At 32.5% G+C, this 18,933-nt stretch overlaps 1 protein-coding gene across 2 annotated transcripts in view; it reads left to right on the forward strand.

The window, feature by feature from the left end:
- The window catches only part of LOC118197238 (uncharacterized), a 403,557-nt gene that overhangs the window by 324,995 nt on the left and 59,629 nt on the right, over positions 1-18,933 (forward strand). For both annotated transcript variants that reach the window (XM_085820507.1, XM_085820508.1), the window contains 2 exons: positions 3,121-3,283; positions 13,486-13,689. In XM_085820507.1, coding sequence (XP_085676633.1) covers positions 3,121-3,283; positions 13,486-13,689 — 367 coding nt within the window. The remainder of the gene's footprint in view (positions 1-3,120; positions 3,284-13,485; positions 13,690-18,933) is intronic.

Consider the following 18,933-nt stretch of genomic DNA (forward strand, 5'->3'; position numbering starts at 1 on the left):
ATGCGATAATCCACAAGTTAGACTGCTTTGTTGATAATCTTTTTTAAATGATAATAGTAATAATAAGTGCTCTTCGACGTACTGATAACACTGCTTCTAAAAAAAAATATACTTCAAAATAAATGAGCATCAGGATTATTGTGTTTTATTTTCTAACATAAACTCACTCTATCTGTAGTACGTTTTTTTACGATTATATTTCATCAATTATTATATTCTCAAATTGGGCCAGTCTGTGGTACTTCTTCCTTTTGTTACAGTAGTAAGACTATATCTGTGGATCTATATTACATTATATTGCTGGAAATATCTGTATATTACGTTCAGATGTTGCGATAGTATAACTCACAGACGCCATTTTCTGTTTTTAATTTCGACCTCGCCCCTTTCACCTCTTTAAAATTCTCGTGGCAGCCGTAGATGGCCCCGTCCCTTATAAAGAATTTTGATAAATGACTTCTGAGATCTGTGCCTTCTTTGGAGCTATCGTCGTGTTTTATGGAAGGGCTATTTATTGGAAAAATGGCTGTCACAATTTCAGCCAGCGGATGTTAGCAGCCCCGCCTGTGAGTTATGATCGAGAGAAAGGCGTAAAAAGGGTTGGTTTTGATGCGTCCCGAAAACTAATTGACTTAGCACTTTTAGGACTAGTGGCTCTTCATAAGGCGGGGTAGTAGCAGTTTACTGTCCTGTAAATTTGGTACTATTGCTTCATTTAGAAGCTGGAATACAGGTGTAGAAATTCGTTGAAAAACAGAGACGGAAGATTTTTAAAATGTACAAAGATACTGAAATAAAGGCAAATGAAGTAAAATCATTCTTTACTTAATTACTACTTCTTGCTGCAAAGTTTTGTTTCTAATAATTTCTTATACGATTATTTAGTTGAACAAGTTAAAAGAATAACTGAAAATTCATAAAGATGCACTATTTATATAACAGAACAGTTGCATTACGTATTAGTTGCTTATATACGTTTATAAGCAGTTGATAGTTATTAGGATTACGATTTTTGTACATTAACATTATAATTTTATGGTGTTAGAGACTTTTTTATTATTTACGTCAATGGTGTAAATGCCTATAAAAATTGTACATGAAATATCGTATAATATTATAAACACAATTTATACTAACTTTATATTTATATAAATTATTATGAATAATATAGCTTAAACAACTCATTCTGTACTAGTGCTGTGTTAAAAATATTATTTTCTATAATTTGATAAGACAAAAGAAGTAAACGATAAAAGAGGTAAAAGTGGAATCTATTGCGATGTGCATCTAACAACAATGCTAGATTACTTGGGTGATTAATACTGTAGTACGTAAGGTAACATAAGAGCGTCAAAACGAGAGATTAGTGATAGACGTGTGACATCAGAAGTTGAATAAAAACTAACAAAATAAGTACAAAATGGATTTAAAAATAAAATTAGTAAACTTAATTTAAATAGGTTATTTTATTTTAGTCAAATTTATTTAATAAATATTTTTGCAGCGCACTTATAGTAAAAGATCTCGCCATTCCTGATAGAAAGGTGTATATTTTCCCCGTTATATTACATTATGTTTGTGCCATCACAGCATTCATGCCACGGCATTTCCTACAACTATTGCTAGTTATGGAGCCAAAGATCTTTAATTTGTCTTCAAAATTAGAAAAATACATTAAATATCAATTGGTGTAATAAACTAAATGTTGTAAAAATATATGAGTTCTTTTCACAATCTTTATTTTGTTTTAAGTAGCATATTTATTTGGTATAATGCATAAAACTGATGTTTTTATAAACCTCTACACTATTATTTTTGCTAGTAAGAGGTAGATACGTTTCTGACGAATTGACAAAAAGCTAGATTAGTTACATTTAAACTAAGTGCTAAAGAGTTAGCTTCATATAAACTAAATATGAGTGCGGTCATTTCAAAGTGGTATTAAGGCAAATAGGTTTCTTTTACAACAGTACAATATTTGCAGTTTTCGAGACTGTTTAGTTGATGTACCATCATTTATTTGCATTTTCCATAATTGTACAGTTACCACAATCATATACGTAATAATTGTATTTTAAAATTTTACCTCAATAAATGAACTTGGAATTTAATTAAAACTTGTAGTTGCCAAGTTAGAAATACATCTGCATTAAATAAAGGGTAATTTTATTCAAACATCGTATATACGTATTTTTTAATAGCTAACACATTTTACATTATTTACTGCTTTCACAGAATCCCATTATGGTGGTAAGACATTCGTAATTGTCTGACTACGGATATTGCGACCTAGAATACATTACACTTGCGCGATTCAGGGAGAAATTTATTTACGAAATAGGATGGATACCTGTAGGTGGTATCAGTATCGACATACCATGCATTACTCGAGCACTCGAAATGAAATTTATATATCGATCTATCTAGTATTCTGTATTTACTTCAGAAAGCTGTTTTTCGAATTATTACTCGTGTTGTACTGGTTTGTGCGTCTTTCTGAGACCTTCGAAGCTTGGTTTATATGTCAATGATCAAACAATATTTTGCACAGAGATTGATTCCGTTAGTTTACTTGAGCAATGACTTTGGATTCTAAGCATTCTAAATGCTTTAGCGTTCAAAATAAATAAGAATTTTACAACGTTCATTCGTTGCAACTCTTCCATCATAAACCAAATAAATAAGAGCATTTCCAAGCAAGGATAAATGTCAGCATCACGAAACTGTATTACGAAACTGAAGTATTTTGAATATTGTCGTGGATGCCTACTAAAGTTTTAATAGAGAGGGAACTAAGGAAAGACGAAATTTACATTCTTAGTCACTCGAATATGAAAATTTTTTCGTTATGTATTTTTGGCAATGGAATTGCATTTCAGTATTTAAGATGGGAATGCACAGAGAAAACCCCATTGTCCCATCTTCATGCTAATAAAGCACCTTCATGAGATGAATTTGATTCTGGGGTCACATTTACGCGGCAAAATAATCTGTTTAACACGATTTCTAATTTCTTACTTACGCAAAGAAACGAATCATGACGTAAATTGTATGCAAAGATTGCTATACACAAAGGATTGTACTATTACATATTTTGTTTTTTTCTTTTTTTCTATTTAGAGCTGCTCAGCGCTTGAACTTGTCTGCGAAGAAGAAGAAGAAAGATCCTGAGCCTCCTGTGTTCCGAACGAATTTTAGAGACATCATCAAGACACATCCACCACCTGTACCCCCAGGACTGCTGAGGATAACGGGTCGCAAAGAAGTGACGGGAGTTGGAAAGGTGAGTTAGAAATAAAAAGTAAACAAAATTAGAATGCCATTTGAAATGATTCAGTAAACAAATATTTTTACAAGAGAGTCAAAAGATCATATGGCATTTGAAAAATCAAAATCATATAGTAGACAGTTTTATTATAGAATTATTATATTAACTCCTGCTTCAGATAGTTCTTTGCGATGGTTTGTATGTCTAAAGGAACGTATGATATCGGCAGATAAGATTGCTTACCTAAAAGAGTGCAGAAAAAGAGAAGAAAAGAGCCGTCACCCAATGTTGGGTTAATGGGAGTCAAAACTTGCAGATATTCATTGTAAGATAAATAGACTGTATCGTGAATGCCTGATTATCTCTTCGATATGAGAAAAATCTGCTTGCGTATGAGTGGATCTCTTAAAGAGGCACTCACAAGCAAAAAAGCTCAATATAGATAACGAGATAAAAATTAAGTGTGCTTAGTTAGCCAAAGGATTTTTTCTCGGAAAATAAACATTACTCATAGCCTGAAGTTACTGCAGGGAACATTGTTACATAAAGATGAAATGTTGTGATCTCATTTGTGTATACTCAGTTAGTAAAGGTACAAGTGTTATTTTTTGGCTGTGCCTCATACACTAACATAACGTGAAGTGTCTCAAAACTTTTCATAAATGTACTGAGTATATGAAGCAATTTTGGCTTATAAATCTGTGGAGAAACTAGCAGCTTTTTATGTTTAAAACAAACAGAAATTGAACCTGAGGATGGATTTTATTGTTTTCTCTATTATAACTAGTTACTGATTACTCGTGCCTTGCTTATAAATTGCTAATTTTGTTTTTGTGAGACGATGGGAAAATTAATATAAAAAACCATCAGAATAAAGCAAATTTTCTACGAAAAGGGGAAAAAAACGAAATGCGAGTGATAACAGCGGTGAGAGCAAATGATATTATAGTATTTAGAATATATTTTTATTCACAACAATACAAAATTTATTTACATAATCTGAATTTATGATAATATACTATAAATATCGTTAAAGCATCTGTCAAAAATCAATTGCTAAATCTTAAAAGTAATTTAAGTACAGAACTATTAACCTTCTATTCCTCACTGACTACTGTGAAAATTCAAGAGAAATGTTAACAAAAAAAATCGTTTTTTTCTGTGTCGAAAAGTGTTTTTCGTGTTTAATTTGTTCATTAAATTTATTTTACGATAAATGAACCTGTTCTTCAAATTAAACTGCTAAAACACATAAGTAAATTGTTCATAGTATATTTCTGTTAACTATAATAGGGATTATTCCTCATTACTTAAGCTTTCGTTTTCTTTAGTTTTTTTTCCTTTTAATTGCTTTCAGATCAATCATGATTTTACGTGAACTGTGGGCGTCGGCCTTCGTATTACGCTGGTTAATCGGGAGTCCACGGTAGTTGTAAGGGAAAAGCTTATTGAATATAATTTAAAAGTTATACCTATTATACTAAGAATATGCATATTTTTTATTCTTTGAGAATTCGTATACTTTATATAAAAAAGAGACGTTAATTGGATTTTTAAGTTGAGAAAAGTTTAAGTTGAGAGTTTTTGATTTTACTTAGTATTAAGGAAAGTAGCAAATGATAAAAAGGAATGTAACTTTTATCTTTCTAACAATTTTTATCTTTCAAATAATGCTTTTAGTTAAAAACGTCTGTAGATATGTAAATGTTTTTAAAGTAAGTATCTTATTTAAAAAGTAGTTGAGAGAAAATTATTTACTTAATTAATACTCTCGATGGACGACAACAGTAATCAGTTGAAAACTTTCATCTTTATGCAGGATCTTCTTCATCGTTGCACAGGATTCTTTAAAGATTGAGATTGCATGTAGAGATACGTATGGAGTAGTAAATCGTGTATAGGTTTACTTTTCTGCACTTTTTTTTAATCCCTGGGATTAAAATATATTCCAGACGCTTTCGGGAACATTAAAACGTTCAACATTTATTTTTTTCAAAAGAAATGCAATTATTTAAATAAATTTAGTAATTTATTATAACTTGCGGTTTTTTGAATGGAAGAGAAGTCGTTAACCTTTACTGCAGCGTAAAAGTTTCGTCTGTACACGAAAGGGTTAACAGAGTATCATTGTACAGTTATATACAGTTAGTTACATCAACAGATAGAGATTTAATTTAAGAAATTATTTCCTAACAGTAGGAGTAAGATGAACTATTAGTTAAGTGTGTTTCGGATTAGCGCATTCATGTTGACAAATCGTTATGTGCATGTACAGATACAGCTTCTGAATAAGATTTTCTAACTTTTTATAGAAAAAATTTTATAATAATTAAAATTTTAGCTGAACTGTTACTGAGTCATTTTATTAGTTCGAAAGGGAATAAAACAAAAGATGGAATTTTAAATAAATTTGTCAGTAGTTCATTATAGATGTGTAAGGAATCATCGTATTTCCTCTTGCGCATTATTATGCCATGTATCACTAGAGCATGCACAGGCGAATGCGATATGCAATACTTCCATATTCCCAAGTTAATACATGGAGTATGTGAATGGTAACACATCCATCCTTTCACAACGACTGTTAGCCTCTACACTAGCGTTCGAACTAAAATGAGTAGACCATTAACTCATCGCCATCTGGATGTGGTAGAAGAATTTGGTGAATCTCTCCAATTATCCTTTTACATGAGAAATAATTAAAAAATATTACATGTCCGTGCGTGCAATTGTAATTATATGTTCAGACATCAGAATATTTAGATGGCAGATGGATTATCTGTAACTAGAATCCCAGCGAAGGAGGAAATGATTTTTCATGTTTATAATACTACCTAATTTGGAGTATAAACTAAAATGTTGTGGAGGTTACTTCGCTACCTTGTGGATTTGGCTGACTAGTTCTCGTGCACCCTTCCAGTCTCCCTTTAAGAAGAGAGGAATGTAAGAAATTATACCATTTTTCTCCTGCTCACTTTTGTAATGTGGAGGTCATCATGTTATAGTACATCTAAGTTACAAATGGAATTTTCTTGTTTAATCTCCAGTAGGATGCAGTTGATTTTCCAAAATTTCTACTCCATAAACATGATATTCTTCACAGATACAGATACGAAGAATAACTGCGTTAAAGAAGTTCTTTTGAACAAAGCGTTTGTTCTTCCTATAAATAATATTGCTTAAATGGGTACTAAATAGGTCAAATATACTTGGTTACTTTTAAAACAAATTATTTTAATTTTAATAATAAATATAGGTTCAGTTACCCTTAATGTCCTATTAGATATATAAAATGTGTAGCTCATTAAATACAGAAATATATTAAACATATAAATTTAATTCAAATATATAAAGACACAATCGATTCTCTGAAGTCCTACAACCATCTCCGAGAAATAATGTTATTCCCCGAAAATCTGCAGAAAATTCCGTGGAAGAGATATAATGGAAAAATCTCTGTGGCAGATCAGTGGCTGTGTTTAAAGAGATTAATCACTTTAGAATAAGTAAATTTTGGCATATGGTAACATTCAATAAAAATTAAACAATTCCAGGCTGAAGCGGATGGAAAGTAGACACAAACGTTCGTTATTGCGTTTATTAGACTGTTCAAGTTCGAAGAACAAGTTCGTATAATAGATATACAGGTAGTTCGGCGCTCGCAGGCGCCCTCTTGCAGAGAACAAAATCAAAATTTACGTAAGGCGCGAACATGCCGCCCACCTTAAAATACTATTTCAACATTTAGTGGTTAAAATTCAGTAAATTTAAAACACAAAACAATATTAAAATCATGATATAATACTTAATTTATAATACATGAATTAAAACTCAAATTGGTAATGGACACAATTTTGTAATATTTCTTCTGACCATGCCATCTGAAGTCTTAATAGTCACAACCCTAACAATATTATCAAGACCAGGATGTAACTGAGTAATTCTACCCATTTTCCATTTAGTTGGAGGTAAGTTATCCTCCTTTATGAGACACAGATCATTAACTTGAAGATTTTTAGTTGGCAAAAGCCATTTTGGTCTTTGTTGTAATCAACACAGATATTCTTTGTGCCAACGCTTCCAAAATTGTTGAACCATTTTTTGAATATGTTGCCATCTAGTGAGATGGGAAACTTCAATGTAATTTGGTTCAGGAATACTTGTTAATGATCTACCAATACGAAAATGACCAGGCGTCAATGCTGATAAGTCATTTGGATCATTAGACAAACTTGTTAAAGGTCGCGAATTAAGACAAGCTTCTATTTGTGTGAGAAATGTTTCAAATTCTTCATATGTCAATCTCGCCTCACCAACTACTCGTTTTAAATGGTATTTTGTTGATTTTATACCAGCTTCCCAGAGCCCATCCATATGTGGCGCACCTGGAACATTTAAATGCCATTATCAACCAAATATCTGCTAATATTTTGGTTATAAGTTGCAGACCTAGCAAGCCTCTCAAATTCCATCAGTTTGCGTTTTGCTCCAACAAAATTGGAACCACAATCGCTATATATATCACTGCTTTTGCCTCTGCGGGAAATGAACCTCTTAAGAGCTGCAATAAAAGCATCTACTGAAAGATCAGTCACCAATTCTAGGTGAATAGCTCTTGTCGTAAAACAAACAAATAGAGCTATATATGCCTTGATTGACCTAGAGCCTCGACCCTTATTTGCTTTAATTTGAAAAGGACCTGCGTAATCCACTCCACAGCGCAAAAACGCAGGAGCAGGCGAAACGTTACTAGACGGCAAATCGCTTATCAATTGGTTAGTGACAGATGCTCTAATTTTGCAACACTTTATACATTTCCTAACTAAATCTCTGATAAGAGCTCTACCATTTATGATCCAATATTGTTCTTGAATGCAAGATTGCATAAGTTGTGGACCTGCAAAAGTCTTTCATGGTAATGTCTAACAATGAGATGAGTTAAAATGTGCTTCTTTGGAAGCAAAATTGGATGCCTAAAGCCATATGTTAGGTTTGCATGTCGCAAGCGACCGCCACCCTGAGAATACCTAAATTATCTAAAAAGGGATTTAAAGATAAAATTTTGCTTATACCAGATAATGATTGATTTCTCCCTAAAGTGTTAATGTCATTCTTAAATTCAACACATTGCATTAATTTAATTAACACATGCATAGCTTTAGTTAATTCACTAGTTTTTAAAAATCCACTTACCTGATGTTCTGAATTTTTACAGTTATTTACAAACCTCAGACATAATGCTACAACACGTTTAAGTTTAGTGAGAGAAGAATATTTGTAAAATAAATCATGAGCGTCTGTCAAGTGACTGGCAGCAGTTGTTGACTGTAAAGCACATCTTTGCTCTGGCACAGAATCATTCAGTAGTGGTGCAGATAATGCTGGCTGAAAGGGAAATAAATTATACAATAAATGTGGACCACATAGACACAATGAAGTAACCAGTGCAGATGATGACACACCACGCGTTGCAAGATCAGCAGGATTAGCATTTCCACTCACATGATGCCACTGGACAGGAGAAGATAAAGTCTGGATTTTTGCTACTCTGTTGGCGAAGGTCTTCCGTCGGCTTGCATGAGATCTTATCCAGGTTAATACAATAGTAGAATCAGTATGAAAATAAACTTGTGATAGAGGAGTATTTAAAGCCCTACAGGTGAAATCCATTAATTTAGTCAACAGTAATGCTCCACAAAGTTCCAATCGGGGAAGTGATATGTTTTTTAGTGGTGCAACTCTTGTCTTGGCTATCACCAACTGAAATTTGATTTGTCCAGTATCTAACACAGAATGATAATAAATTGCAGCGGCGTAGGCCTTCTCTGAGGCGTCACAAAACCCGTGCAGTTGAAACTGGTTATCTGATTCAACCAACAAGAATCGTGAAATTTTGATACTTTTAATGAATAACATATCTCCTGTAAGTTGTTTCCACTCACATTCAATATCTGGAGGAACCTTTTCATCCCACTGCAACTGATGTTTCCACAATCTGTGCATAATCAATTTATACCGAACCGTGATCGGTGCCAACCATCCAAGAGGGTCAAAGGTCTTTGCGATTATTGAAAGTAATGTTCGTTTGGTTAAGACTTCAGGATATGATGAATTGACTTTGAATAAAAACATATCTGAAGCTGGATGCCACAGGATAACTAACGTTTTTACAGTATCATCATTGTCTATGTTCAAAGAAACATTTGATAAGCACAAATCTGGATTAATTGAATTCAAGACTTCTTTGCTGTTAGAAGTCCATTTTCTTAGAACAAATCCTGCACGTGACAACATCTGATTCAATTGCATTTGTAATTCTATAGCTTCAGTAACTGAACTGGCTCCGGACATCAAATCATCAACGTAGAAGTCCCTAAGACATGTCTTGGAAGCCAAAGGAAAATTAGTTGCTTCATCTATTGCTAACTGCTGTACATCTTACCGCAAGGTACGGAGCTGATGCAGTACCGTAAGCAATCCTAGTTAATCGAAAATCCTGAATTGGTTTATAAAGTGAATCGCGCTAGACTATTCTCTGAAAGTCTGCATCTTTTAGTATAATTTCTCTGTAAATTTTCTCTATATCTTCAGTTATAGCTATTCTGTGAATTCTGAAACGAATAATTAATGTTGTCAGATCAGTCTGTAACTGTGGACCAACCATCAATTTCTCATTAAGAGAAATGCCGCTAGAAGATTTTGCAGAACCATCAAATACGACTCGAAATTTATCACCCTTTTTATCCGGAACTGAATGGTGCGGAAGGTAAAAACTAGAATTAGCTGGAACATAAATTTCATTTTCTGGAATCAATTCCATATGACCAAGTTGTTGATAGTCCTCCATAAATTTGTGATATTGACTGGAAAGAGATTTATTCTTAATAAATTGACGTTCAGTGCTTTGTAAACGATGTACAGCAACATCCCTTGATGACCCAAGTTCATTGCCAGATCTACGAAATGGAAACTTAACAACAAATCTACCTGTTGAATCACGAGAAAAATTCCGCTTGAAATGATTTTCACACTCAATTTCTTGTGCTGTGTAATGCTTTATCTCAAATTTCTTCCAATTTTCAAAATGTTTCAAGCTGGAGCTGAACCATTGGTACAACTAGCATGATTAGATACAATTGTTTGTGATACGCATTTAGTCTTTCCGATAATGACACAGCCGAATATTGATTCCAAGGCTGTTAACGAATGACCCGGAACAGTTAAACGTCCATGAAGCATTATCTCGCCAAATACATCTGCGCCTAAACGAATATCTATTGGGCCAGGCTGAAAACAATTTGTATCTGCCAACCACAAATGTTTGAAAGATGTCAAAACAGATCTATCAACTTGATATTGAGGAAGGTCACACGTGATCTTGGGTATAACTAATGCATTAACTGAAAGGCTTGCGTTTTTATAAAATGGAGATGTTACTTGTAATTGAACTGAACTTGAAACCTTTCCAATTTTTTGCTAGCTCAGGCCATTTACACTTATGTTTGCACTAGTGCGCTTTAGCTGCAGTAAATTTACACAGTGCTCCCGAATGAATGAGCCCTGGCTACCTGAATCAATTAGGTGTGGTGTGGTGTATTTAATTATGACAAAGCACACTAGGGCTATCTGCCTAAGGGGAGGGATGCCTTTCGTGGAGGACTTTCTAAGGGAAACTGGCTCGTATACACGTTACACATGGGGAAAACCACGAAAACGCCCATGCAGCCAGCCCGTTCGCGGGATTCGAACCTCGGACCGAACTACCAGTGTTCAGCGTCTTTACCGCTCGGCCGCTGGTGGGCCCCTGAATCAATTAGCATCATGCATTTTTGTAAATCACCATTAATATCTTTAACATAAACAACCGCAGTAGGCAACAAAACTGCTTGCCTGACAGGCACCGTGGCGTTATTGCTACTAATAGTATAAGTTCCGTGTTCCATGGGTATATGACATTTTTCATCATTTGAATTTTTCGAACATAACACTGTATTATGTGGCTTCGAACAATATTTACACATGCCTGCACGACATTTAAAAATGGGATGCGTTTTACTATCCTTCAAGCAATTAGCACATAATTTATTCTTTTTAATAATATCCCATTTTTCTTTGTATCTGCTACCTGAACCGCAAGTTTTAATTTCAGAAGGCAAAACTGCCTTCTCCCTCTGGCACTTCGCCAAAGAGGCAATAGCATTCGCTCTGTTTAAAATAAAACGCTTGAATTCAGCGAAAGCAGAAATTTTCTTGTTCGAATGCTCTATCGTCCACTCTTATAGTGTTTCATTATCAAGTTTTTCTTTTCACAGAAAAATAATCATAGTATCCCAATGCTCTACCGGCTGTTTAAGGATTTTTAATGTATCAATACACTGTTGTGTTGTATCGATTAATCTCCGCAAACCTGAAGCTGATTCATATTTTAGAACAGGTTGTGAAGTTAATTTATTTAATGTTGCGTTTATTATTTCTATTTCGTCTTCATAACGTTCAGTAAGCGCTTCCCATGCCTTTTCATAATTCGCGTTTGAAATCTGAACTGATTGTAGTAAAACGGCAGCTTCACATTTCACAGAAAGCTTAAGATATTGCAATTTTTGACTGTCACTTAATGTACTATTATTTCCAACACTGGCAAGAAATAAATCCCTAAATGATATCCAATCAACATAGTTAGACATAAACACTGGCAATTCCACGCGAGGAAGTTTCAAGCCGTTTGCATTGGCATTCATTATATCTTTGCCTGAATTACTAAGTTTTTCTTGATTTTTTCTTTAAAGTAATTTTTAATGCATCGAATTTGGAAAACAGTTCATTCATTTCTATTTCATATTTACTAAACTCTGCGTTAGAACAAGTACCAAGAATATTATCGTTTAAACAGTTCACTTCAACACTTAATGCACCAACATCATTTTCGTACACTTCAATGGCAGAAAAAGAATTTTCTTGATTTTGTAAACCATTTACTTGTGAAATCAAACGAGTCAACTTACCCTTAATGATTCGCTTTTGCTTTAAAATCGACTCCATATTCCTGCCGCTGTTTTCACAAAATATATCCGTTTTTCCTGCACGAAATGTCCTTCTATATCAGAACGTTAAAAAATGCCTTGACACATCATACAAAGAATTGCGCTGGCTCACGACGGACCATGAAGCGGATGGAAATTAGACACAAACGTTCGTTATTGCGTTTATTAGACTGTGTGAAGAACAAGTTCGTATAATAGATGTACAGGTAGTTCGGCGCTCGCAGGCGCCCTCTTTCAGAGAACAAAATCAAAATTTACGTAAGGCGCGAACACAGGCTAAATTGATACTGAATAAATTTATCAATTATATGGATTGAACCACTTTACCTAATAACAAAAAACAGTGAAAACAAGGCTCGTATGAATTCGATTTCAAGGCTCGTATAAAGTTTGAATTTCGCTTGATCAAAATTTAAAAAAATTAACATTTTTGCAAACGGCAGTATGTATATATGCTTATAAGTTTAAGCTTCTATGATATAAAATATATATCTAAAAAATTTATTAAAGCTATAAGGTATTTCTTCCGCCTTCCTAGCGTTCCTTCGTGGTGTAGTGGTTCTGCACGCTGGGCCGATATTCCAGAGGTCCGTGGTTCGATTACTGGCGAAGGCGATTGCTAATTTTTTATCTCTCCGGCTTTTCCAATTAACCTAATGTTTCTCTACAAAGCAGATAAATGTTTTCGAATATTGTCCTTAGTCGTCTTTAGTAGTGTTCGTATATGCTGCTCTCTTTTTCAGAGAAAACTCATAATTATACGTAGATATTTTTTTATTGTATGGAAAAGTCGTTTTTATTTCATTTAGTATCTTTCGATGGAAAACAGATTTTATTGGATGTATTGCTGTTAAAGGTACCATCTGACCGAAATTGTCACTGCTTTGGAATTATGTATTTATGATCGAAGGGATATTTAGTCAGGAAATAATTTTGAAATATCTTATACTGGCAGCACTTTGCAGTCATAATAATAATTTGTCAACAGCTCCTAAATTTATAGACTTTCTTTCCTTAAATTTAACACCAAATATTAAAGAAAGACAAATTACATATTTTCACATTGGCTCCGATTTGGATATTTCGCCCTTAGCTGCATATTGCTCTAATTTCCACATTATGAGATCCTAATCACAAGTTTAATTATTCCCTTTTACTTATCAATATGGTTTTTAGGTGAAGGTAATGCTTCGCATGTGTCCATCAAATGAGGTGAGCGGAGCTGATTCATCATACATCACCGTGGACAGCCGAAAGAAGCAAGTCACGCTGTATGACCCAACTGTCTGTGGTCAGGAAACACCTGGAGAAAGACACGCTGGAGTGGCAGCGCCAAAAATGTTTGCTTTTGATGCTGTTTTCTCTCCCGATGACAATCAGGTACATATACACATATATATTTAATTTCTTGTTTGTTGTACACTATTTTATATTAAGTAGATTGTATATTACACTGCATCGCTGAAGTTAAAAACTAAAGTTAAAGTTGTATTTGAAACATATATTCTAATCATTTCATTTATAGTTCCAGTTTTATTCATATGATTCTTCTTATTTTAAATAGTTGTTTCTTCAAGATTTACAAATTTGAAATAACATGCCGATTCAGGCAGGAAACATTCACTTCTATTTTTATTAGATTAGATAACGATTGACTAATAGAGATTTTATTCACAAGAAAGAAAGAAATCTGTCATAGTTTAAGTCAAACTGCTACCCACTTTGTCAGCAAGGGCTTAGTCGTGTAATGAAAATATGTTAAATGCCGCTACTCAGACTACATCCCTGTTACTTTGACACTGTTTAGTCGCCGTTAATGTTTTATGGTAACTGAGTATGTGGGCTTAAAATGTGGATCCAATTTCTTTTATTTTCAGAATTTTTAACAATAACTACATATTAATCAATCTAAGAAGAATTTTACAGAACTAGCACAACAAGGCTTATTTAACTGATTTATGAAAGCCATAATCAAACACTTTTTTCTGTTTAAAACTGAAGAATGACTATATATAACCGGAAATCGGCAACTGAATTAATATTTAGAGCTGCGCGGTAATTCGCAAGACTTATATTATAAATGTTATATTATGAACTTATGATATTAGACTTATGTTATAAATATTCATAAAAAGTTAATTTGAGTAGAAATTTTATTGTAGAACAATCTACTGGATATGTAATTTCTTAAGGAATAGTCCACAAAGCAAAGTACAAAATGAAGCAGAGTTGCTTTCATCTATAAGTTGCGAATTTATGCAAGTTTTCTGTTATGCAAGTTACTGACACATGTAATTTCGTTAATGTTGCAGCTACCTTTCAGTTAATTATTTAACATAGTTGTTTCGGAGTCCGCACAAAATTAATTTTAATATTAAGTATTTTATTTTATTTTATTTTTGTTTTAAAATTACTAATACTTTGTATTATATCAGTATTTCATACGTAAAAGTCTGTTAACGCATATTCCATAATAGAGCAAAAAAATGAATCATTAAATACAAGTATGAAAGATCGTTAGGAAAAAAGTTTAATGATTATTAAATATTCTCTTTGTCTTTGCTCACTAAGGAATATTTGCATGCCTTATTGTGATAAACTCAAATATTTAATAGAATCCGTTATGCCAAAGTCGTCCACTCGCTTTCAATCTCATAATAAAAGTAATTGATGCAATTATTTACTAATTTTGTTAAAACAGGCCTTGTGGTTTCACGTAAAACAAAGTCATCTGAATTATTTTAAATGGATGCATATATTGACCAAACAAGTCTTTACCAGTTGTTAACAAATCGTATAAATATTACGATTCTATGTAATTAAATATAAATAATCTTTATTTAAATTATTATTAGAATAAACTAGCAAGTATAATTCACCCCTAATTCTTCCACAATTTGTTTTATCTAATAAAAGTAATGTTTTCTTTATAATCATTAAAATATTCAATTTGCAAAACCATAGATAGAAATTTTAATACATCTCTTACCAAATTATTGCCTATTTATTTCAGGGTTAAAGCTTCTTTGAATATTTGGTGTTTTTTTATTTAAAACTTCATAACTTTGAAAAGGTATTAACATTTGTGGAGTTGAGCATTTGATTTTGGATTGCCACTTAACTGTTAAAGATCTTTCTTGCGTAAAAATCACATTCAATGGTCACAAGAAAAGTGTGAATTTATTGGAAATACTTCTGTGTTCAACAAATCCACATGTACAGTTCATTTAATCAAACTTCACGGGCCAATTAAATAAGGAAGAAGTAACAAAGAACTTCTTATCTGAGCTGCATAGAAGATAAGACTGAACATTGCCTCCGGCAAAACCATCGTCAAGACGACCTATCTGCGTGCAATAAATAAAGTCAAAGGCTAACATGGGGATTCAAGTATACCAGGATATTCTTGAAGAGTTTCGTTACTTTCGAGAAGTAAGGATAGCTTGAGCAAATTAGCAGGACTAATTAATCTCCCTTGATGTTGGAATGGAGAAGCTTGTTAAATTGAGTATCGCAGTATAACCTTGTTTGAAGAGGTACCGGTAACTTTCCAAGATCAAAGAGTTTTTAGTTAGTGTTATTAGACTTGTTCTCGGAGCTGTCTGGTAATTAACTGAAATCACCAACTGGAAATGTTCAGAATCTGATAACATCTCCAGAATTAAGTTTAATTACTCCAAATTGAAAGGCGATTAAATTATTGGTTATTTAACTGAAACACGTTTGTTTAGTTATTTTTTATCAAAAAGGCAGCAAGTAGAACTTCAAAAGCTATTTTAAGAGGTATTATGGATCGAAGGGCAAAGATATTACGGAGAATAAAAACCAGGCACCATTTTTTCCTATTAGCTTCACAAAGGGTTACTTGAAAATATGTTTTCCTAGCACCAAAATAGAGAATTATTTATATTCTTTGCTGCGTTAAACAATAATTATTTTCTCTCAATATATATTTCTTTTATTTCTTAATAATTTGCTTACATTTTCTTGATAATTTTGGCTACGAAAATACTGTTTTAATTAGTTTAAGTCAATGTGATTTTAAATTTCAGTATCTAAAATTTTTAATAAGACTTTTTCTTTTACTCGTCACTAAGATCATACAGCTCTTCAATATTTACACCTAGAGCTCCAAATGTTCATTCAACAAAATTTTTATTTTTAAAATTAGCTTTCAGTTGTCTAACACATAGATTATACTGTTTTATTCAATAATGTAATATTTTACTAAGGAACGTTCTCAAAATTTACAGACTGAAATTTTACTCGCAATTTAGATCTAATGCCAGCAGGATGTACTTGTTAGAATTATTTCACAATTTTCACAGTACTTTCACTGAATCATGTGAATTGTTTTCATTAAATCAAGTAATTTAGTTACTATCACGCTGGCTGAATATTACTTCTTGAATTACTTCATACCTTAAAATATCTTCACAGAATAACTTGAATTATTTTCAAAAGCAGCCATATTACATCCACTGATACCATCAGTGTTTTGATAATTCAAGAATTATACAATTTACAAAGCTCATAAGTGTTTATTTATGCCTTTTAATGAAAAGCAGTAAGTCGCTTTTTTTGGCGGAAACTATTGAAGGATATGATGGCAACACAAAGCAGTAGTAGTACAGGCACAAGGGAGCATGATTCCCTTTATGTTCTATATTTAGTTTACATTGTAATATCTGTAATCTGTTGTTGCATTTGACAACGCTGTTGAATCACTTATCACTGTTGAATACTTGCATTTGGAACTACATCAGTACAGATACTGCTGAATTATTGTACAAAAAATTATGTAATATTTGGCCACTTCATCTTATTTTGATTTATGCACCGCTAATTTTCAATAATTGTCCGTATAGTCCTACTTTATACTAATACTGTATTCATTCTACTGTCTTCAATGAGCTACAGATCTACAGTTGGCTGCTTTCTGCAGCTTGCTTTACAAATTTCATCTGCTATTATAGCTCTTGAACAGTTCTTGGTTGAAACCATTTCTTTATTTTTTTGCTGTTGTAGATCTGCAGTCTATTTTATTTTAATATGTTTATTTTAATATGTATTAAATACCACCATTATATTTGAAATTTTACAAGTAAATATTGCATTTATACAAGTATGTACAGAATGACCCACGATAATACTGGCATGAAATAAATCTACAATGACCTTACTTTTGCTTCGGTGTACATACATATGGGCATACTTGTAATTCGGATTTGACGCATTTCTAACACATGGATACTTTTTGAATAAGTGGCAAAAATATTTAATTTTGAAATTCTTATTTTTCGAAAGGAATGTATTAAACTTTATATGAATACCTGGCAACAAGATTTAATTTATAATTACTGCAAAAGTGTCAATTCATTACTTGAAACTTAGAAGAATCAGCGTAATTCTGAAGAATAAGACTGTACATAGGCCCTCAAAATCTGTCTTAAAATCTTTCTTCTTTGTCACACTACCTAAAAATGCTATTTGCGTATTAATGAATCATATGAAAAGAATGAATGAAATCATAATGAATCGTATGATATCTCATTAGTGAATCCTATGAAATATGAAAATGTTGTTAAGCATTATAAATTGCAAATAGGCATGTCAGGGGAGATATGCAAGTATTTAATTATTTTTGAGTTATTTGACAACGTTTTTTACATAGATTAAGTTAAAGGAAAATGGTATTCTAAAATAGTAGCCAACTACTTTTGAAAAGTTAAACGCCGAAAATAAAATAAAAAAGCATATCTAAACTTAATGTATACTTAACACAAATTAGTCTTACCTTGTATGGGAAAATCATCGCACTATTTAGCTAAATAGATGTATTGAACACCATTTAAGGCGCCATAATAAAGTCTAAATTAAATATTTATTGCTATAATATTACAACTAATACTCAAAATTAATGAAAGGCATCGCTCCTATCCCGCTATTTAAGGGTCTCGGATTGAAAGAAACTGTTTAAGTTAATCTCACAAGTAACTTCTGCTGTATACCTTTTATGCATTTAGCACTAAATTTAGCGCTATATCATCATCGGTTGTTATCAGCATGACAATTCCTCATCCGCTTCTTCAAGAACTCATTGAGTCACTGTGTAAACAGAAACTCACTGTGAAGCCAAATTATCTAAATACTAGCAGCATATATTATTAAGCTTTCACTTAATTTGTATTCTGGTGAAGCTAGACAGAAAAAAAAAAGGAAGAAAAGACTAGAATCAACGTGAAGCTAACTAGTTAATGAAAAAAAAAACCTTCTATCGATTAAAATCGAATAAAATTTTATTCTGGGAGTGATTATCTTTAATTAGAATGCTTATACATATAAAATAAGAGCATTTTTTGTAAATACTAGGATATCTATTACTCAGTAATACCTAATAGGATAATTTGGCAACCCGATTAATTAGTAACGGAAAAAAATATTTTAAAGTTCAGTATTTGATATTCTCGTAATAACAGAACATGGTCTCGGTTTAGTTGTTCATTGTTGAGGTAGTTGGTTAAACAATTACAATAAACTGCAAAATACTGCTGGAAAGCTTAGAACAATCCTGTAGGAAATATTAAGTACTTCACAAATTTTAATACACAGGTTTGAGAAGCA

The sequence above is a fragment of the Stegodyphus dumicola genome, chromosome 7 (genome assembly GCF_044657685.1).
Source record: "Stegodyphus dumicola isolate Sdum_Otavi_A_Nest chromosome 7, ASM4465768v1".
In the NCBI taxonomy this organism is placed as follows: Eukaryota; Metazoa; Arthropoda; class Arachnida; order Araneae; family Eresidae; genus Stegodyphus; species Stegodyphus dumicola.